Consider the following 22,737-nt stretch of genomic DNA (forward strand, 5'->3'; position numbering starts at 1 on the left):
TGGGTTCATTTCTGAACTCTCAATTCTATTCCATTGGTGTATATGTCTGTCCTTGTGCCAGTACCATGCTGTTTATTTACAATAAGTTTTGAAATTGTTAAGTAAATTCTCCAACTTTGTTCTTCTTCAAATGGTCTGGCTAAATGTCAGAATTTTTATTGTGATTGCAATGAATTTGTCAATTGCTTTGGGTAGAATTGACATCTTTTTTCTACACTTTTTTTTAAAAAGATAAATAGATCACACAAAACGTTACATTAAAAAACATAAGAGGTTCCCATATACCCCACTCCCCATCCCCCTATTGACATCTTAATGATTGTAAGTCTTCTGATCCTTGAGAACAGAATATCTTTCCACTTATTTAGGTCTTTTAAAATTTTTTTCAGTAAGTATAATTTTCCACAAACAAGTTATTTATATCCTTGGTTAGATTTATTCCTTTTTTTTGTTTTTTAATTACTATTATAAATGGAATTGTTTACTTGATTTCCTTTCTGGATTGTTCATTGCTAAGGTACAGAAACACCATTGATTTTGCATGTTCATCATGTACCCCACCATTTTTGCTGAATTCATTTATTAGCTGTCATAGCTTTCTTGCGATCTTCAGGATTTCCTATCTGTAGGATCATATAATCTGTGAATAGGGATAATCCTATAGTAATTTGGATGCCCTTTATTTAAGAAAAGTATTTTTAAAAACTCCATATGTGATTCTGATGCACATTCCTGATTAAGACCCAGTGCATAGATTTTAGGAAGATGTGGCAGTTTAGTATTATTTCTGAATTCCAAAAATAAATATTGGATAGTGTTTGTAAACTGGTCTGTTCCTCTAGGCATATTAGATTTTATTAGATTCAGAGGTTTTACTTTTACTTTATTAAATATTAAATATTAAATCAAGATTAGGGCTTTTATTTCACATCACTAAGACGACTCAGTTTGAGTCCCTACCCCCTCACACCCCTGCATTGTGGGCTACATAAACAAATGCTCAATCAAAGACAGGGAAGTAAATACACATGGAAGGAGAACACAGAGAGTTTAGTTTTGGATGCTGGTGCCCCATGGAGACAGTTTGCAGCTGAAGAAACCAGAGCCCTGAGCAGCTGAAAAAGCCAGCCCTGGGGAGAAGGATGAGCCTTATGCTAGCCTATAGCTGAGACTGGAAGAAGCTGGGACCACAGAACTTTAGAAGGAAGAGGAAGGTTGAACCCTCGTAGAGACCGGCAGTCATCTTGCTCTAACATGTGGCAACAGACTTTAGTAAGGGAAGTAACTTACTCTTTATGGCCTTGTGACTGTAAGCTTCTACCCCAAATAAATACCCTTTATAAAAGCCAACAGATTTCTGGTATTTTGCATCAGCACTCCTTTGGATGACTAATACAGAAGCTATTAACATATGATGAACAAGTCACTTCAAGTCATCAGAGAAAAGATGATTATTTACTACCTGGTATTTACAATGGTTAAGAACTCAGTAAAGTTGGAAACCAAAAACTAAATAAATTACAGATGAAACAGACTTAACTATAAAACATTTTTTCTATAGCTTTAATGAGAGAGTTGTTGCTTATGTTACAGAAAATAACAGATTAACATAAAATTAATATTTTCCATGTATCACCAAAAAAGGGGTTAATATCCTCAATGTATAAAGAGTTCTTATAAATAAGTAAAATAAAAAGCAAACACCAAAAATAGATAAATAAGTGAGAAAAGAACGCAGATTAAAAATTTAGAAATGGAAAACATAGTAAGTATATGAAAAGATTTTAGACCTCATAAGTAATAATAAAAATTCCAATTTAACAATTTTAAATGAAATATTTTTCAAGTATTGGATTGGCAAATATTAAATAGATACATTACTGGGACATAATAATTCCCCAATATGAAGAAAGACTTCCTTCTTAAGCACTTATGATAAAAATCTAAATACATAAATTAATGAAACCTTTCTAGAGAGCAATCTGTATCAATATTTTACCTAAACACTACTTCTAGAGGACATTGTATACTGTCCTTAAAAGTATATACTGGTGTATGTACTACCTGAAAATATTCTATACAAAGATTAACATAGGATTAATTATATAAACTAAAGTACATCCATTTTATGGAATACATTAAAAAAGAATTCTTAGAGTTATATATTTTGTACTAAAACATTATTACAATTAGGTAACTAAAGCTTACAGAACAACCATTCTTGCACATAAAAATGTATAAATACAAATGTTTCACATTTACATAAAGTACAAATCTTGATGGATATGCATTAAGTTTGGGAGCAGGGAGAGTGATTTTGGCTATTTTATATATTATTGGAATTTTCCCAAATAAATGTTTTATTTTAATAATAATTTAATAATAATTACAGGAGAAAAATGTAGTAAAGGTATATATACCTAGGGAACAAAATATGCTCTGGGGTAAAAACATGTATTTTAAAACAGATGCCCTTTCCATAGAGCAGTATTTCAGACTTAATGTGTGTGTGTGTGTATGTGTGTGGGAGTGTATCTGTCAGAGAAGATAAGACCATTTACTATAATATGTTCACAAACAATACTAAGAAATAGAAGCAAATGAATATAAAGCAAAATTACTACTGGTAGAAACTGCCATAGTTATTTCTTACCCAGGTTATTTCATTAGCACTCATCTATTACTAAGACTAAGAATAAAATCTGCTACTATACTACAAGCAAATTGGGACTAAAATCTGTTGCAGTAATCACATAGTAAAGTCAAAACCAATTAAGAATAGCTACATACATATGTACACTCACACACATATGCCCACACTCACACAAATACAAACATAAACACAAACCTATAAAACCATAATTAAACAAGGGTGCTTCCGGCCCTGGGAGAGGTGCCAACTACCTCCTGAGATCCAGTACTGTTAAAACCTGCAAGCCTTTACATTTTATTTAGATAATGAAGATACTAAAGTTTAAAGAACTAGGGAATCACCTGCAACAGTGGGTGGATTTTAAAAAATCCAAATTATTCCTAGAACAGTATCCCACCAGACCACACACTGCAGCACGTATGTTCTATACAATTAAATGACGCATACAATGACACTGAAAATAAAGTGGTTACATATCTAGGATATGGTTGTAGAGTTCTTGCATCGAAACTGTGATGTTAGGAGGAGGAAAGAGTTTTGGATTTCACACAGGTGAAGGTGCATTCGAAATATTTAATACAAATGTGAAAGAGTCTGTGTTACCAAATGTTGACACGGTCCCACATGTTATGTGCTCATTATCTAACAAGATGTCTAAATCATTTGGTACAGTAATTATGAATTGTCCCTTTGGGACCAAAAATAATAAAAGAACAGACATTGTTTTTCTGAAGTCTGCTTTGGAAATAGCAAGAACAGCAGTATATTCTTTACACAAATCCTCAACTAGGGAACGTGTTCAAAAGAAAGCTGGGGGAGCAGTATGAGGTTCTGGGTTCAATTCCCAGGACCTCCAACAAAACCCAAAGAAACAAAAAAGTTAACAAAAGAAAGCTGCAGAATAGAAAATCGAGATACACATTATTGTAGAGCTGTGATATGAATGACCTACCAATATCATACAAATTTCATTTTTAAAAAAGGTCAGTGGATTAGTATAAGGGCTGAGAAGGGGTACTGATGCTTAATGTATGTAGAATTTTTTATTTTAAAGATTTATTTATTTATCTCCCTGCCACCCCTCTATGCCCGTTGCCTGCTCTCTGTGCCCATTTGCTATGTGTTCTTCTATGTCTGCTTGTATTCTCATTAGGAGGCTCTAGGAACTGATCCTGAGACCTTCTTGAGTGGGAGAGAGGCGATTATTCTCTTGTGCCACCTCAACTCCCTGTTCTGCTACGTCTTCTTATTTTTCTCCTCTGAGTCTCCTGTTTTGTCATCTTGTTGCACCAGCTCTCTGTGTCGGCTGGCACTCCTGCATAGGTTGGCTTTCCCGTGCTAGGCAGCATTCCCACACAGGGCGGCACTCCTGTGCAGGGTGGCATTCCTGCATGGGCTGGCATTCTGCGTAAGTCAGCTAGCCATGTGGGCCAGCTTGCCTTCACCAGGAAGCCTTGGGCATCAAACCCTGGACCTGCTATATGGTAAATGGGAGCCCAATTGGATGAGCCACATCCATTTCCATGTATGTAGAATTTTTTAATTAGCTTGACTTAAAAGTGTGCAGGGAAGCAGACTTGGCTCAATGGATAGAGCATCTGCCTACCACGTGTGAGGACCATGGTTCAAACGCAGGGCCTCCCTGACTACTGTGGAACTGGCCCACGCGCAGTGCGGATGCATGCAAGGAGTGCCATGCCACGCAGGGGAGCCCCATGCGCAAGGAGTGCATCCCATAAGAAGAGTCGCCCAGCATGAAAGAAAGTTCTGCCTGCCCATGAGTGGTCACACACACACAGAGCTGACGCAGCAAGATGACGCAACAAAAAGAGACAGAGATTCCCAGTGCCGCTGACAAGAATAGAAGCAGACACAGAAGAACACAGTGAATGGACACAGAGAACAGACAACTGGGGCTGCGGGGGAAGGGGAGAGAAATAAGTAAAAATAAATCTTAAAATAAAAGTGTGGAAATGGATAGAGCTGATGGTAACACATGATCATGAGTATAACTAACATAGCTAGTTCATAAATGGGATTATAATGAAAGGGGTAGTCTAGGGATGTAAATGTCAATTGAAAGAAAGCTAGAGAATAATGTAGGGACTGAATAACACAATGAATCCAGAGGTAGATGAGGACTGTGGTTAAAAAATACAAGAATGTTCTTCTATGAACTAGAGCAAATATACATCACTATTATAAGGTGCTAAGAATATAGAGATGCACAGGAAAAATACAATTAATGGACCTTAATGGACTATAGTTAAAACAGTACTGCAAAATTTTTGCATCAATGTCAAAGAAGGTACTGTGTCAATAATAGCAAGTTCTGGAAAAAATATATATACACTATAGACCATAGTTAGTAATAAAAGTCTGATGATGTTCTTTCATAATATAAATATTTCACAACAATTTAATGTAGTTACGGAGGGGTGTTGTACAGGAATTCTGCAAATTGTGTATGACTGTTTTTTAAGGTCACAGTTTCTCTATAAATATATATATATATATATTAAAATGAAAAACTAAAAAAAATGTCAGTGGACAATGAAGTACAAGAAAACTCAGTTTTCTTTCTTAAAACCTCCAAAAACAGCTTAAAATCTAATTAAAATGAATAAAAATGTGTTTACTGTAAATAATTTTTAAAATATATAAAAAACAGCAATATAAGAAAAATAAGTAATAAATAGAAAAAGAAAAGATGAGTACTCAGTCAGCTCTATACTGTCCAGAATGTGACACGTTTAAGAACAGTATTTGAGTAGTCTGAGGTATACCAATGAAGCTGACCATTTAACTATAAAACCTTTTGGTGTTTGATTTGCCTGGTAACTTATGGTGATATGTATACAAGAAATCACAGGGGAATCGGATTTGGCTCAATGGATAAGAGTCCATCTACTACATGGGAGGTCCAAGGTTCAAACCCAGGGCCTCCTGACCCATGTGATGAGGGGCCCACAAGCAGTGCTGATGCACGTAAGGAGTGCCGTGCCATGTAGGGGTATCCCCCACGTAGGGGAGCCCCACGCACAACGAGTATGCCCCATAAGGAGAGCTGCCCAGTGTGAAAAAAAGAGTACATCCTGCCCAGGGTGGTGCCACACACACAGAGAGCTGACACAGCAAGATGACACAACAAAACGACACAGATTGCTGGTGCCACTGACAAGAATACAAGCAGACACAGAAGAACACACAGTGAATGGACACAGAGAGTAGACAACTGGGGCAGGGGAGGGCAGGGAAAGGGAAAGAAATAAATTAAGAAAAAAATAAATCTTCAAAAAAAAAATCAGAGAAACTATGGCAAAGTGAAAAAGAGTACTAGGTTTAGAATTATAACATAAAAATCATGGGACTTTTATATACACTGAACAAGTTATTTAACCTTCCAAAGGTCCCTTCCAGCTCTAAAGTCCTGTGAAGCTAATAATAAAGTGGAAATTTTACACGGAAACCATTTTGGATACCCAGATTACCTCCTCTAGAAAGCACTTTTTAATATCTTCTCTAGTTCCTCACTTAAGTTAAAATGACCACTCCCTCCTGTTCGGCCCTATTGTATTTCATATATACTTTTAAATTATACCCATCAATGTATTCACTTGTTTATGTCTTTTTCTTCCTACAAAATTTTGATACTATTGAAGGCAGAGGCCATATCTTATTTGTTATATACTGATAACTAGCACAGTGCCTGGCACATAGTGGGCACTTAAGAAGTGGGGAGGGAAGGATAGACACGGGGGACACAGAGAGGGAGAGAAAGATAGAAAGGAAGGGGGAAAGGAAGAAAAGGAAGAAGAGAGGGAAAAGAAGAGAAGAAGGAGGCAGGGCAAGATAGCATCTGAGTAAGCACACTGTCATCATCTCTCTTACAAAGGACCAGCAGTGTGGTGACAGAGTCCTGCCAGAGCAGGCTGTTTTGGGAACCTGCAGGGCGGGAGGTGTCTGGACATCGATCTGGTGAGACTGCGGCAGAATTGATGTTTGCTCAAGATCTAATATTTTCCTTCAAGGGAACTTAGCCAACAACAAGGAAATAGAATAAAAAGAAAAAAGTGACAAACAGAAGACTTAACATGCACACAAAAACAGCAACTAATTAAACCCCAAGATTAGACAGAGAAGATAATCAACAGAATAAACACAACAAGATAAAATGATGACTAGACAGCAACAAAAAACTACAGACCATACCAATAATCAGGAAAACATGGCCCAATACAATGAACAAACTAAAAACCAGGAAGAGAAGTGGAATATCGAACAAGTAATTAAAGCTCTCAAAACATGTATCATGGATCAATTCAATGAAGTGAAGGAAGAGATTAAGCATATTAAGAAAACACTTGGAGAGCATACAGAAGAAAATGTGATCACGCACAAAAAGATCACAGAGATGATAGGGATCAATAGCACAATCCAAGAAATCAAAAATACACTCTCAGCAAATAATAGCAGATTTGAAGCGGCAGAGGAAAGAATAAGTGATGTGGAAGACAGTACATCTGAAATCAAACAGTAGAATTAATCGATAAAAAGACAGAAAAAATCCAGCAGGGACTTAGGGACCTGAATGACAATGCAAAACGCACAACCATATGCATTATAGGCATCCCAGAAGAAGAGAAGAGAAAGGGGACAGCAGGGGTGTTGGAGGAAATAATGGATGAAAACTTCCCAAATCTATTGAGGGAGATGCATGTACATGTCCAGGAAGCACAATGTACCCCAAACAGCATAAATCCCAACAGGTCTACCCCAAGACATATACTTGTCAAATTATCCAATGCACAAGACAAAGAGAAAATACTAAAAGCAGCAAGAGAAAACAGAACCATCACATACAAGGGAGGCTCCATAAGATTAAGTGCTGATCTCTCATTTGAAACCATGAAGGCAAGAAGGCAGTGGTATGATATAGTCAAGGTACTAAAAGAAAAGAAAACCCAACCAAGAATACTCTATCCAGCAAAGCTAGCATTAAAAAATGGAGCGTTCAAAATATTCACAGATAAACAGAAACTAAGAGAGTGTGCCAACAAGAAACCTGCCCCCTTCAAGAAATACTAAAGGGAGTTCTGCAGGAGGAAAGAAATAAACAGGAGAGACAGAGTTGGAGGAGAGAGTAAGAACAACAAAATCAAACACCATAAGACAAACACAAATCCAAAGAAAATATGGCTAATATAAGTAATTCCTTGAAAGTAATAACACTAAATGTCAATGGATTAAACTCACCTATTAAGAGACACAGATTGGAAGATTGGATAAGGAAATAAGACCTATCTACATGTTGCCTACAAGAAACACATCTTAGACACAGGGATTCAAGGAGATTGAAAGTGAATGGCTGGAAAATAATCTTACAGGCAAACAATAACAAAAAAGGGCAGGTATAGCTATATTAATATCAGACAAAATAGACTTAAAATGCAAAACAGTTGTGAGAGACAAAGATGGACACTACATATTAGTGAAAGGGATAATCTTTCAAGAAGAAAGAACAATCATAAACATTTATGCCTCCAACAAGGGCACCTCCAAATATATGAGGCAAACACTGGAGAAACTAAGTGAAGGAATAGATGCCTCTACAATTACAGCGGGGGACTTTAATACACTTCTATCACCATTGAACAGAACATCTCAAAAGAGAATCAATAAAGAAACAAAGACTTTGAACAATATATTAGAGGATCTGGATCTAATAGACATATACAGAACATTACACCCAAATACAGCAGGATATACATTTTTCTCAAGTGCACATGAATCATTCTCCTAGAGAGACCACATGCTAGGCCACAAAGAAAGTCTCAATGAATTCAGAAAGATCGAAATCATATAAAATAATTTCTCTGACCACAGTGGAGTGAAGCTGGAAATCTCCAAGAGCCAGAGACCCGGATTTGGCAACAAGATATGGAAGTTAAACTACACACTCTTAGAAAAACAGTGCGTTAAAGAGGTAATCTAAACAGAAATCAATAACTACCTTGAAACGAATGATAATGATAACACAACATATCAAAACTTACGGGATGCAGCAAAAGCTGTATGAGAGGGAAATTCACAGCCATAAATCCATACATTAAAAAAGAAGAGCTAAAATTGAAGAACTAAATGCACAATTGGAGGAATTAGTAAAAAAAAAACAACTAACCCCAAAGACAGAAATAACAAAGATCAGAGCAGAACTAAATGCAATAGAAAATAAGAAAGCACTTGAAAAAATAAACAAAACAAAGAGCTGGTACTTTGACAAGATCAATAAAATTGACAAACCTGTAGTTAGACTAACAAAGAAAAAAAGAAAGATACAAATACACAAAATAAGAAATGAGAAGGGTGATATCACCACTGACCCCACTGAAATAAGACTATCATAAGAGAATACTTTGAAAAACTGTATTCTAAAAAGAAAGACAATTTAGAGGAAATGGACAAATTCCTAGAAACACATAAGCAGCCTACATTGACAAAAGAAGAAACTGATGATCTCAATAAACCAATGACAAGTAAAGAGACAGAATCAGTCATTAAAAACCTCCCAACTAAGAAAAGCCCTGGGGCAGATGAATTCTACCAAACATTCCGGGAAGAAATAACACCAATTTTGCTTAAACTCTTCCAAAAAACTAAAATAGAAGGAACATTGCCTAAATCATTTTATGATGCCAACATTCCGCTAATACCAAAGTCAAACAAAGACACCACGAGAAAGGAAAATTACAGACCAATCTCTCTAATGAACCTGGATGCGAAAGTTCGCAACAAAATACTAGCTAATCGTATTCAACAACACAGTAAACAAATTATACACCACGACCAAGTGGGCTTCATTCCTGGTATGCAAGTATGGTTCAACATAAGAAAAATCAATTAATGTAATATACCACATAAACATATTGAAGGGAAAAAAATCACATGATCATATCTATAGATGCAGAAAAAGCATGTGACAAAATACAGCACCCTTTCTTGATAAAAACACTGCAAAAGGTAGGAATAGAAGGAAACTTTTCAAACATAATATAGGGTATATATGAAAAACCCACAGCTAACATAATTTACAATGGTGAAATCCTAAAATCTTTCCCTAAGATCAGGAACAAGACAAGGATGCCCACTATCACCCCTTCTATTTAACATTGTGTTAGAAGTACTTTCTGGATCACTGAGGCAAGACCCAGATACAAAAGGAATCCAAATAGGAAAGGAAGAAGTCAAAATTACACTATTTGCAGATGACAAGATCCTATACAGAGAAAGCCCTGAGAAGTCTACAACAGAGCTTCTAAAACTTATAAATAAGTTCAGTAAAGTTGCAGAGTATAAGATCAAAGCACAAAAAGCAGTAGCATTTCTGAACACTGATGATGAGCACACTGAGGAGGAAATCAAGAAACAAACACCATTTATAATAGTAAATAAAAAAATCAAATACATAGGAATAAATATAACCAAAGATGTAAAAGACTTATACACAGAAAACTACACAAAACTGTTAAAGGAAATCAAAGAAGACCTAAGCAAATGGAAGAATATTCCCTGTTCATGGACAGGAATACTAAATATTATTAAGATGTTTATCCTACCAAAACTGATCTACAGATTCAATGCAATCCCAATAAAAATCAACATAGCATTTTATAATGAACTAGAAAAACTAACTATGAAATTTATTTGGAAAGGAAAGAGACCCCAAATAGGCAAAGACATATTGAAAAAGAAAAATGAAACTGGAGGAATCACACTACCGGACTTCAAAATATACTACAAAGCTACAGTAGTGAAAATGGCTTGGTATTGGCACAAGGATAGACACACTGACCAATGGAACTGAATTTGGAGTTCTGATATAGATCCTCATATATACAGTCATCTGATATTCTACAAGGCCGCCAAGCCCACTCAACTGGGAGAGAATGGCCTCTTCAACAAATGGTGTCTAGAGAACTGAATATTCATATGCAAAAGAGGGAAAGAGGATTACCATCTCACACCTTATACAAATACCAACGGAAGATGGATCAAAGACCTAAATGTAAGAGCCAAGACCATAATGACCTTGGAAAACATTGTAGGGAAGCATCTACAGGACCTTGTAATAGGAAATGGCTTCAGGAACTTCACACCCAAAGCATGAGCAGCAAAAGAACAAAGAGATAAATGGGACTTCCTCAAAATTAAAGCCTTTTACACCTCAAAGGAGTTTGTTATGAAAGTGAAAGCAGAGCCTACACAATGGGAGAAAATATTTGGTAACCATTTATCTGATAGGAGATTTATATCCTGCTTTTATAAAGAACTCCTATAACTTAAAAAGACAAACAACCCATTTAAAAAATGGGAAAAAGATTTGAACAGACACTTCTGCAAAGAAGAAATACAAATGGCTAAAAAGCACATGAAAAAATACTCAAAATCACTAGCTTTTAGGGAAATGCAAATCAAAACTACAATGAGATACCATCTTACTCCCGTAAGACTGGCAGTTATCAAAAAATCAGAAGACTACAAGTGCTGGAGAAGATGTGGAGGAATGGGAACACTCATCCACTGCTGGTGGAAATGCAGAAGGATCCAGCCATTCTGGAGGACTGTTTGATGGTTTCTCAAAAAGTTAGCTATAGATTTTCATATGATCTAGCACTTCCACTGCTGGGTATATACCCAGACAATCTAAAAATAAGGACACAAACCGATACATGTATACCAATATTCACAGTAACATTATACAATATTGCCAGAAGTTGTGGTATATACATACAATGGAATACTACATAGCTATAAGAAGGAATACAGTACAAACACATGTGATAACATGGATGAATCTTGAGGACCTTATGTTGAGTGAAGCAAGCTAGGCATTGAAGGACAAATACTACATGACCTCTCTGATATGAAACAAGAAAACCAAGCTGTCTCAGAGAGCTTAGGACTGGAAGAGAGGCGTAAAGGAATTTGAGGGGGAGAGGAAGGTTGCGAGCTGATGCCTACATGGGTGAAGTCTATGATAAGCTGGAGGTAAGTATTTGTACAGGGAAGGGATAAGATGGGGGCATAGGGATACCTTTGGGTGGGCCTTTGGGCTTGAGGGGGGCTAGGGTTTGGAGGATGGGTTAGATGACCCAAGGAAGTGGGGAGAAGGCTGGGGGGAACTGCTGAATATGGGAGAATGTCAGGTATATGGTTTAAATTATACTGTTAAGAAAACTCTTTAGAAATTATAATAAGGAAGGATCACGTGTTTAAGGTGCTTAAGGGGGGGGGGGCATCTGGTACAGGGGCAAGCTTCTAGGGAGTATGTAAGTGCTCATTTTCTCATAGTGTTATATCATTGAGTGGAGACCCATAAAATGAGTGTGGAGGTGTACCCACATCCTGGGGAGACCTGATATTCCCAAAGAGAGGGAGTTGTGCCTCTTGAGAGGATCGCTGGCTCCCAATTAGTTAGGGCAGTATAGTACGTCAAGCCCTCAGCATTGTTGCAGTATCTGTAAATCTGGTTCCTCAAGTAGTGAAGACTGAGTGTCATGGTGTGCCCTGAGGGGAGGGGGAAAGTGTATAGCATGGACGGCAGCAGGGCAACCGGAGGGCAATGGAAGTGCTCCACAAGATCATACAATGATGGACATGTCAACTTACATCTTAAGTGTATGAAAGTCATAAACTAAAATGTAAACTGTAATGTAAAATACAAGAAAACTAAAAATTTAGAAATTTGTACAGTCTAAAATATAAACAATAATATTAACCAAAATGGAACCATGTTTGATAGCTATGTTTCAAAATTTGTACATCAGCTGCAGCAAATATAATATGAACATGTAAAGAGATCATTGCTGGGGAAAGGGGAAAAGGGTTTGATGTTGGGTATCTGGGAGTCCCCTATAATGTGTATGTGAATTACTATGATCTAAAACTTTTTTGAAGACAAAATTAAAAATCAGAAAAAAAAAAAAAGAAACGATGTAGACACTGAGAAAGAAATGAAAGTGCCTCACCACTGTAATACAGGGCAACACCTATTACAGTGATGAAAGGCAAAACGTTAGAAACAAAGCTATATAATATTTTTCATTTTATTAATACACCAATTTATTTTTACTTTATTTTAGTATTTCTAAATTACTATGTATTCTATTTCTAAACTTTAAACCCATCACTGTATTTCAATTTCCTATTAATTGAATTTGGCAATATATTAGGATTCATTGTTGAAGAAGGTTTGGACCACAGAGAGGTTCGACTATGGCAGGGAAGGAACTCTGGTGTGGGGTGTTACTGATGGGGGGCACATGGGTGGGGGGGAGTTCTCCAGGGCATGTATATAGGGAACATAAGTATGTTAGGATATATGTGGGGCATTTTTATAGTAGTTATAGTTACAAATGTCAACTGAGGGAATGCTGAGTTCCCACCCAGGGGAGCTCTGTCCCATTCCCCAATGGAACAACAATAATCCCCCAAATGCAACAGCAAAGATCAACAAGGAAGAATGGTCCAATAATGAGCCCTTGATACTGATGACTATGCTTAGGAACCTGTGTGCCTAAAATATGAACTAGGTCTAGAGCTGTAGGGTGCCTAAGAGTTACCTCCTGAGAGCCTCCATGGTGCTCAAATGTGGCCACTCTCTAAGCCAAACTCAGTATGTAAATGCATTACCTTCCCCCCAACGTGGGACATGACTCCTGGGGATAAGCCCTCCCTGGCACCGAGGGATTACTACCAATCACTAACTGGAGAAGCAACCAGAAAGAGACCTCAAATAAAAGGGTCAACTCAGGGGAAGCGGATTTGGCCCAGTGGAGAGGGCATCTGTCTACCACATGGGACGTCCGTGATTCAAACCCCAGGCCTCCTTGACCTGTGTGGATCTGGCCCATGCACAGTGCTGATGCGCGCAAGGAGTGCCCTGCCATGCAGGGGTGTCCCCCGTGTAGGGGAGCCCCACGCGCAAGGAGTGTGCCCCGTAAGGAGAGTCGCCCAGCGAGAAAGAAAAGTTCAGCCTGCTCAGGAATGGCACTGCACACACGGAGAGCTGATGCAGCAAGATGACTCAACAAAAAGAGACACAGATTCCCATGCCACTGACAACAACAGAAACAGACAAAAGAAGAACACGCAGCAAATGGACACAGAGAACAGACAACTGGGGCGGGGGGGATGGGGAGAGAAATAAATTAAGATAATAAAAAATCTTTAAAAAAAAAAAAAGCATCAACTCAGACCAGCAGAATATCTCAGCCTACATGTTGGATCAAGTGTTAAAAACTGCTCTTTGACCTTGAATAAAAGGGGGAAATGGCAAAGACAAATGAGAGTTGATATGGCTAAGAGTATTCCAAAAAGAGTCGGGAGGTCATCAGAGGGGTTGCGCTTATGCAGAACCCCCCAAAAAAGTCGAAGTAGATACAACCCTAAGTACTGGTTCTCCTGAAGGCTATAGAGATCCTCAGGGTATATAGTCATGGCAGATGGATTTGGAGCTCTGTACCACGTCAGAGGGCCCTACTTTGGAATTTGTGCTCTTGAATGTGATGGAGCTGGACTCAGATGTGACTTTTCTACACATGCCTCTTCTGTCATTTTTACTGAACCTGTGGTTGGTGCTAGGGATGGTCCATACTCAGGAGACTTGAATCTCTGGACTGCCCATGTGCCAGCTGGGCCCTGAGCCTCAACAGAGTGGCGACTCCTACTCTCTGGTTCATTGGTCTTACCCAGGTCACTAACAGGGAGGTGAAGATGGTCAACCACCACACCAGGGAATCAAGAGTGCCTACAACTGCAAGCAGAGAAATTGCATCCATCATCCATGTGGACTCTAAGCCCCCTCTTGATCTAGAGGTAGAGAGGATATCACCATCCCATGGTCCACAGAATGGAGGAATAAAATATGGACTAGAGTGAACTTACTGATATTCTACTATAAAACTATTAGGACGAGTAATAGAAGAAATTTTAGCATTGAGGTGGAGAAAGTGGCCACAGTAGTTGCTGAGGGCAGGGAGAGGGTAGAAGAGATGTGGTGTGGGGGCATTTTTGGGATTTTAAGTTGTCCTTAATGATATTGCAGGGTCAGATGCTGGACTCTATATATCCTGCCATAACCCACTGAATGTACTGGGGGAGAGTGCAAACTACAGGGTAAACTATTATCTGAGTAGTGCAGCAGTGCCCCAAAATGTGTTCACCGAGTGCGATGAGTATACCGCAAGGATGAGGGAGGGTGGTGTTGTGGGAGGCGTGGGGTGTGGGGGGGTAGGGGATATACAGGAACCTCTCATATTTTTTAGTGTAACATTTTCTTTGTGATGTATATATCTTCAAAAAAATACAATTTACAAAAATGATGTGGTGGGGGTGGGGAGTGGGTTATATGGGAAACTCTTATGTTTTTTGTTCTTTTATGTTTTTAATGTAAAATTCCTTGTGATCTATTAACTTTAATTTTAAAAAAATAAAAATAAATAAATACCTCAATGAATAAAAAAAAAAGAAGAAGGAAAGTAGAGAAATTCTAATAAGAACAGGATGTTTCAGGTTAGCTCAAGACAGCTGTTATCTTGGACATTTTACAACCTTCTGTCAAAAGCAGTTCCACAATTATTCAGTCTGCTATGTTAGTTTAGATATCAGTAGCTTACCTTATCATTAAACAAGATTATAGTTGTTAAGATTCTATTTTAAGAGCAAAACATCTTTACGTAACTATCTTTGCTTTGAAGCAGGATGGTAGTAAGCAACTATAAATAGAAAGGGAAAATATTAAACTCTTTTTTGGAGGACCCATAATGCCTAAACCTTTGACTTGTACATAAAACATCTTCAATATTAAGACGATAAAAAGGGAAGCAGTATTAAGACGATAAAAAGGGAAGCAGATGTGGCTCAAGCACTTGGGCTCCCGTCTACCATATAGGAGATCCACGGTCTGATACCCAAGGCCTCCTGGTGAAGGAAAGCTGGCCTGTGTGGTGAGCTGGCCCATGCAGAGTGCCAGGCCATGAGGCGTGCTGCCCCTCGCAGGAGTGCTTGCCCACAAGGAGAGCTGGCACAGCAAGATGACGTAACAAAAAGAGACACAGAGAAGAGATAATAAGAGACACAGCAGACGAGGGAGCTGAGGTGACGCAAGAGAATGATTACCTCTCTCCCACTGTGGAAGGCCCCAGGATTGGTACCCAGAGCTGCCTAATGAAAACAGAAGCAGACATAGAAGTACACACAGTGAATAGACACTGACAGCAGACAATGGAGGGAGAGGGTCAAAATAAATATTTAAAAAAAAAAAGGTAAAAACATTATTATATAATTGTACTCAATCAAAATTAAATTTCCTTGATTTTGATCATTGTATTGAGGTTATGTAAGAGAGCATCCTTGTTCCTAGGAAATATACACTGAAGTATAATCATGAGTAAAGGGGCATGATGTCTACAACACACTCTCAAATGATAAAGAAAAATACATGAATAATGTATTAATATATATATCAAACAGAGAGAAGAGAAAAAGAGAGAGAAAAAAAGGTGCAAATGAAAGATAAAGCAAATGGAGCAAAATGTTAAGAACTGTGGGGAAGCAGATGTGGCTCAAGTGACCGAGCTCCTGCATACCACATGGTAGGTCCATGGTTCAGTTCCCAGTGCCTCCTAAAGAAGACAGCGAGCTGGCGTGATGGGTAGGTGCAGCAAGCTGATGCAAGATTATGCAGTAAGAGACACAAGAAGAAAAACATAATGAGAGACACAACAAAGCAGGGAGCAGAAGTTCCTGGTGCTGCCTAAAGAAGATCAGCAAGACAGCGAGTTGACATTATGGACAGGTACAACAAGATGATGCAAAAAGAGACATAAGAAATAAAATGAGAGACACAACAAAAGCAGGGAACCGAGATGGCTGAAGTGATTAGGCACCTTGTTCCCACATCAGAGCTCCCAGGTTCAGTTCCTGTTGCCTCCTAAAGAAACAAGGAAGACAAAAGGGATAGCAAGTGCAAACAACCAGGGGGTGGGGAGAAATAAATAAAATAAACCTTAAAAAAAAAAAATTGTACATTCAGACAATAGATATACTAGTACTATTCTTGCATCTTTTCTGTAAGTTTGAAATTATATTAAAATAAAATATTACCAAAAAAGTTAACTGCACACTCCATGTCCTCCCTACACCCCAACACACACATACAAAGTAACAGGTAAAACTATATAAAAGGATACTCACATGGAATTGAACATTCCCATTAAGGCAGTAAAACAAAAGCCAATTGCAAACATGGATTTCATTCGAACCTACAAGAAAACCAACAAATCGTCAACTCACACTGAAGAAAATTACCACTAAAGCATACCCCAAAAGTTTTGGTTCATGTCATTTTTTAAAGGCACTCCTTAACAAAAACTGTTGACTAATTCTCCCTCCACCTTCAATCCTCCTTTTTCTTGCCATTTCTTATGAACAATTTTCGGGTGGCCAATTCTGGGCAATTAGCTATAGGTACCAGTCCTGAATGGGGCTTTTAAAAGGGACAAACTTGGCTGGCATCCTCTTAGACCTTTTGCCCATTTTTCTTGCCTGGAATGAAGAATATAATGCCTGGAGATGAAGGAGCCATCACACAACCATGAAAACAAAAGCCTTGAGTGAAGGATGGCAGAGCCTGGATCCTTAATGGCATTTCTGAGCTGTTACAGCAGCCCAGGACTACAAACCTCTGGACGTCTCTTCTTGCAAAAGAAAAAAAACTTTTATCTGTTTAAACCATTGTTAGTTAGATATTCTGCTACTTGCAACTAATTCCTTTCTTAATTACATATAACGTAAGTATAAAAATAAAAGATTATAAGGCTGTAAAATTAACAGTTATCTCTGGATGGTGGGTTTACAGGCAATGTTCACCTCTTCTTCCTCCTGTAGTTTCCAAATTTACAATGGTAAATATGTATTAATTTGTCAACAGTAAAGCTACTTTTTAAAATATGCACTCCTAAATTACATTTCATAATTAATAAGAATTTCAAGACAGAAAAGATAAAGAAATATAGTAAGGGCTCTAGGTAAGTGAAAGAAAACTGATACAAAGTTCAGATGTCCTGTGTTAAATTCACAGAAGTATTGAATTAATCAAGCCAAATAATTAGGCTATCTATGCCTTAGAAAGACAGGCCTGACCAAACCCTACTCTTCATAAGTAAATGGGTAAGGAAATAATCTTTCCTTACATTCTAAAAGGACTCTTAAAGAACAAAGAAGACTAGTAAAAGACATGTATGATGTTCTAATTCCTATATTGGTATCACACAGATCAACATATAGCTAAGTTTATAGCACTAAATAAGGAAGAAAAAGAAGATAAAGTACTTTGTTAGAAAACACAAGAAGGAAATTAAGCAAGAAATATGTGAAGGGGACAAATAATAACTCCTGAGAAAACTTAAAAAGGTTCTTCATATTATTAAAATGAAAGTTAAGAATAATAGCATATTTTCACTTCCATGTGGTCCAGGAACACCCATGATAATATTCACAGCTGGCAAAGGCTATACATTTCTGAAAGGATAAGTGCAATGTACTTGATGGAAATTAGAGTCTTTAACTAAAAAACATGTGGTTTACCATAAAGTTACATTTAGGACTCTTACCATTGACAGATCTCTGTTGTTATTCTTCAGTTTCTCTTCTTGCCTCTCTGAAAAGAATTAATGAAATGGTTAATATACATAGTGCTGAGCACAAAACAGATGTTAAATAAATCACCACTGATCTGGTGATTACAAAAGCATTTCTGGGTTGCAATCTGGATTCGGCCCAGTTCCATTACCTAATGGGGGAGAATCTGGAAGTTCACCCATCAAGCTGTCATGGCTGGGTCCTTGGGGAACAGGGAGATTCTAGTGTGCCTGTGTGGAATGAATATTGCTGGTGTCTCCTTAAAAAATCTGCTCACTGATTTAGGCACTGAGGCAGATAAGGAACAGTGGAAAGAGGTTCACAAACAGGTGGCTGACAGTGTTTATGAGGTGATCAAACTGAAAGGCTATACCTTCTGGGCCATTGGGCTGTCTGTGGCAGATTTGGCAGAAAATATAATGAAGAATCTTAGACATGTACATCTGATTTCCACCATGATTAAGGGAATCTATGGAATAAAAGATGAGGTCTTCCTTGCATCTTGGGACAGAATTGAATCTCAGATGTGGACAAGGTGACTCTGACTCCTGAAGAAGAGGCCCGTATGAAGAAGAATGCAGATATACTTTGGGGGATCCAAAAATAGCTGCAGTTTTACAGCTTCCTAATGTACCACTTCATTGTTTAGGCTACAAAAGAATTTTAGTTGGGGGTTGCTCCTGTTCCTTTTATCTGATCTGGGATTAAAGCACTAATATTAAGATGACCTAGGGAAAAAAGTTAGACATAGGAATGGTTCATAAAACCCTAAAGCTATTTCCTGATACTGAAGATGATACCTATCTTATATAGTCCCAAACTGGTTATATAAAATAGTTCATCTCTGAGGCACCAGTGCCAATGCACATGCTGCAGTTGCCTTTCTAACCAGAAGAATGTGTGGTTACTGTGTGTTTTATACCTTTTGGTTTCTTCACCAAACATGCCTAGTCCAACTTGTTTCCTCCCAATCAATCACATCCTGGACTCGAATGTGTAAATCCAACATTGCATGTATTGTGCATAAAGGATCTTATTTTGTGTACCAAATCTATCAAAGTAGTGTACATTGCCATGTAATGTAAAAAAAAAAAAGATCTACCTATAAACAATGCAACCAACTGTTCAAGTGTCATGCCTCAAAAATGTCAAATAAACCATGAAGAGTGAAAAACAAAAAAACAAAAAAACACTAAAGCACTTCAGATTCATCTCAATATCATTTTTTTTCTTTTGTATTTTTTTGTTCTAATATCATTTAATAAGATGAAGTGAATACCTGGAATATTGTATACTTGCACTAAAAGAAACTTCAAATGCAGCAGAGTGCCAAAATATTTATTTTAAAAAATATTCAAAATTCAACTGTGAAAAAAATTGCCTCTGTATTAAATATCTTAACTCTATTCATTAATATATACTTATAGCACATCGATAGGAATTGCCAAATCAAATCACAAGTGTAAACATAATGATTATACTTAGGTATCTCTTTTCTCCTCTTTTACAGTTTCTCTGAAAGAGAATATAGGTATAAGATGAAGTTAGACTTCAAGTTCTTTCCTATTACAATTTAATCAATCTAAAAATAAACACAAGATTAAGTCATTTATAAATCTAGGAAAATTGGCCTTTATGTCAAGAAATTGTTATATACACAGAAACAAATTACTGAATAACTCAAACTGCTGAAGAAGCCTCAACTATAGATTAATGCTCTATTTAGTGTATTCCATCAACACAAGAAACTTCACTGATGTACCTATGAAAGAAACTGAGGCCCAGCAAAAGGGGAAAGGGATAGAGGAAGTGAGTTGTCAGAGATCACTCAGGTATTTTATGGCAGGACTAGAATCCAAATTTCCTAACTCCCATTGATTTATATATGTATTATGCTACTGCTTTCTTTGATCATGTATTTTATAATGAGAATTAATACATTCAACAAATATTTACTGACTACCTATTATGTGCCAGGTACTGCTCTGGGTACAAGAGCTAAATATAAACATCCCATCTTCAAAGGTAGATTATGGTATAAAAATCTAATAATATTTTACATTTATTCTGTAATAATAAACAATTAAATTTTTAAAAATCTACGGAATTATACTACACAGTGTACCCTAAGTTAAAAAAAATACACATACATATACACACACACACACACACATATACGTATGTCTAAAACATCCCACTGGAATATAATAAAAACTGGTGTGAGGGCTGGCAAAATCAGGCAGGAAAAGGGAAAGAAGGAAAAGAACAGGTCATAGAAAGATAAGCCTGCAACCTGGGCTGCAAGTTCCACATGCTAACTCGTGCGATGAATATAAGATCTCTCACCCTAAGTGTTAATTATAGGGTGGTATATTGAGAACTCTATATTTTATGTATGAGTTCTCTGTAAAACTATAACTTCTGTAATTTTAAGAGAATTTTTTAAAAACTTATTGAAATATATCACTCATACATAAACATATATAAACAGTAAGTGTATAATAGTTGTGAACTTACAAAACAAACGTATATAACATCAAACAAACATAACACCTCACCCTACTTGCATTGTTTTTAAACTTTCTAAACTAATGATTAAAGAGCATTGTCAAATTATTACTACTATAAACAAAGTAGTTTTCCCCTAACCAATACAATTATTATTATCTTTATATGATTTATATATGAACATACATAAACAAGTGTATACTAAAATTTGTGAACTTACAAAGCAGACATGCATAACATCATACAGGGGTCCCATACATCAACCCTCCGCCAACACCTTGCATCGTCATGAGACGTTTGTTACAAACTATGAAAGAACACTGTCAAAATGTCACTACTAATCAGAGTTCTTATCTATTCAAAAAGTCCAAACTTGTTCTCTCAAATCCATCTTCCATATAGCTGCCTGTCAGATCTACCCAAAGGCAAATCTGGCCAAAATTAGGACACTCCCTTGTTTATAACTCTTCCACAGGAGAATCAGCAAGATGGCGGCAGAGTAAGGAGCTCCTAGAGTCAGCTCCTGCTTCAGGGCAGTTAGTAAACACCCAGAGCTACCTGGAGCTAGCTGAAACACCTGTTTGGGGGCTCCAGGAGACCAGAAGAGCATCCTGCAACATCTCTGAAGGAGTGGAAGGAGGAGACCACCCGTCTGCAGAGAAGACTCGTAAGTAGAGCACTCCATGCCCCGGAGGCCAGTGCCCATCCTCCACTGGAGGCACAAGCCGTTCTGTTCTGTGCCTCGAATCGGGAGCTGTTCTGTGGCTGGAATCGAAAGCTCCACTTCCCCAAAACGGGGGAGGAAGAGATGGTTGGACACCAATTTCAGCTACTGATGAGAAAATTCAGTGAGCTACAGTGTAGTCCTGACAACAGCTAAAAGCCTGAGCTTGTCCAAGTCAGAAAGAGGCCAGGAGCTGCCATCTTAACTCCAATGCCTGGAATGTGGGGAAGCGGGGTGGACTGAAAATCCCAGTGCTGGTGGGGACTGGCTTCTTCCCATCCAGATCATATTGCAGGTCTAGCCTAGGCCCCAGTATCACCTCCAGCAGGGAGGAAGCTGCCAGGACCTGTGCCAGCCTCTAAGGGAAATTACCGGCCAAGCCGCGGTGGCCGGTGATTATTCTACTCTGGTGGCACGAGCCGCCCCAGGAGCTGCGCTGTGACGGGAATTGGAAGCTCCATTTCCCAGAAACAGGGGAGAAGAGAGTTGACTGCTGATTATGGCTACTATTTGGTAGACTTGGCTGGCTAAGATATAACCCTGGGAAGAGCCTAGGTGTGAACCAGCCTAAGTCAGAAAGAGGCCAGAAGCCTCCATTTTGACTCCACCCCCAGCCTGAGGGGAGCTGGGCTGACTGAAATTCTCAGTGTCGGCAGGAACCAGTTTCTTTCAAAAAGATGAGCCTGCAGCCTGCCTAGGCTTCAGCCCGGCCTCTGGTAGCCTATATAGGTAACTGCAGGTAACTGTGGCTGCCATAGTCTGAAAATCAGAAGTCTACCAGGACAACTGTGGTCATTTTGGACCCGCACTGCATAGATTGCTGCCCATACCTGCAGCCCCATCCCTGCCCCAGGAAGGGGAAAAAGGTATGTGAAGCTTCATCAATCTCTCTGGGCAACTACAGTCTAGGCCTGCACAGGGATTATTCCACATAGCTGTGACCCTGTCCCTACCCCTGGCAAAGGAGAAAGCTGGAAGAAGCTGATGCAATGAGGGCAGCTTGAGCCTCCACAGCTTACAGCACCAACCACATGCTTGGCTCCTACTGCGAAACAAGCAAGGGAGAAACAATAGGAAGTCCTAAACTAAAGAGAAAAACTACACCCAGAATAAATACTCTGGTAAACCAGATGCGAAGAAGACACCAACA

General features: G+C 38.2%; 1 protein-coding gene and 1 pseudogene across 1 annotated transcript in view; one reads left to right on the top strand and one right to left on the bottom strand.

The window, feature by feature from the left end:
* The window catches only part of TMCO1 (transmembrane and coiled-coil domains 1), a 70,374-nt gene that overhangs the window by 33,656 nt on the left and 13,981 nt on the right, over nt 1–22,737 (bottom strand). Inside the window, exons 4-5 of the mRNA XM_058310057.2 lie at nt 18,328–18,374; nt 16,910–16,977 (exon numbers count right to left, since the gene is read on the bottom strand). Coding sequence (XP_058166040.1) covers nt 16,910–16,977; nt 18,328–18,374 — 115 coding nt within the window. The remainder of the gene's footprint in view (nt 1–16,909; nt 16,978–18,327; nt 18,375–22,737) is intronic.
* On the top strand, nt 2,959–3,480 carry LOC101424127 (rRNA N(6)-adenosine-methyltransferase METTL5 pseudogene; annotated as a pseudogene).

Source organism: Dasypus novemcinctus, chromosome 13, assembly GCF_030445035.2.
Source record: "Dasypus novemcinctus isolate mDasNov1 chromosome 13, mDasNov1.1.hap2, whole genome shotgun sequence".
In the NCBI taxonomy this organism is placed as follows: domain Eukaryota; kingdom Metazoa; phylum Chordata; class Mammalia; order Cingulata; family Dasypodidae; genus Dasypus; species Dasypus novemcinctus.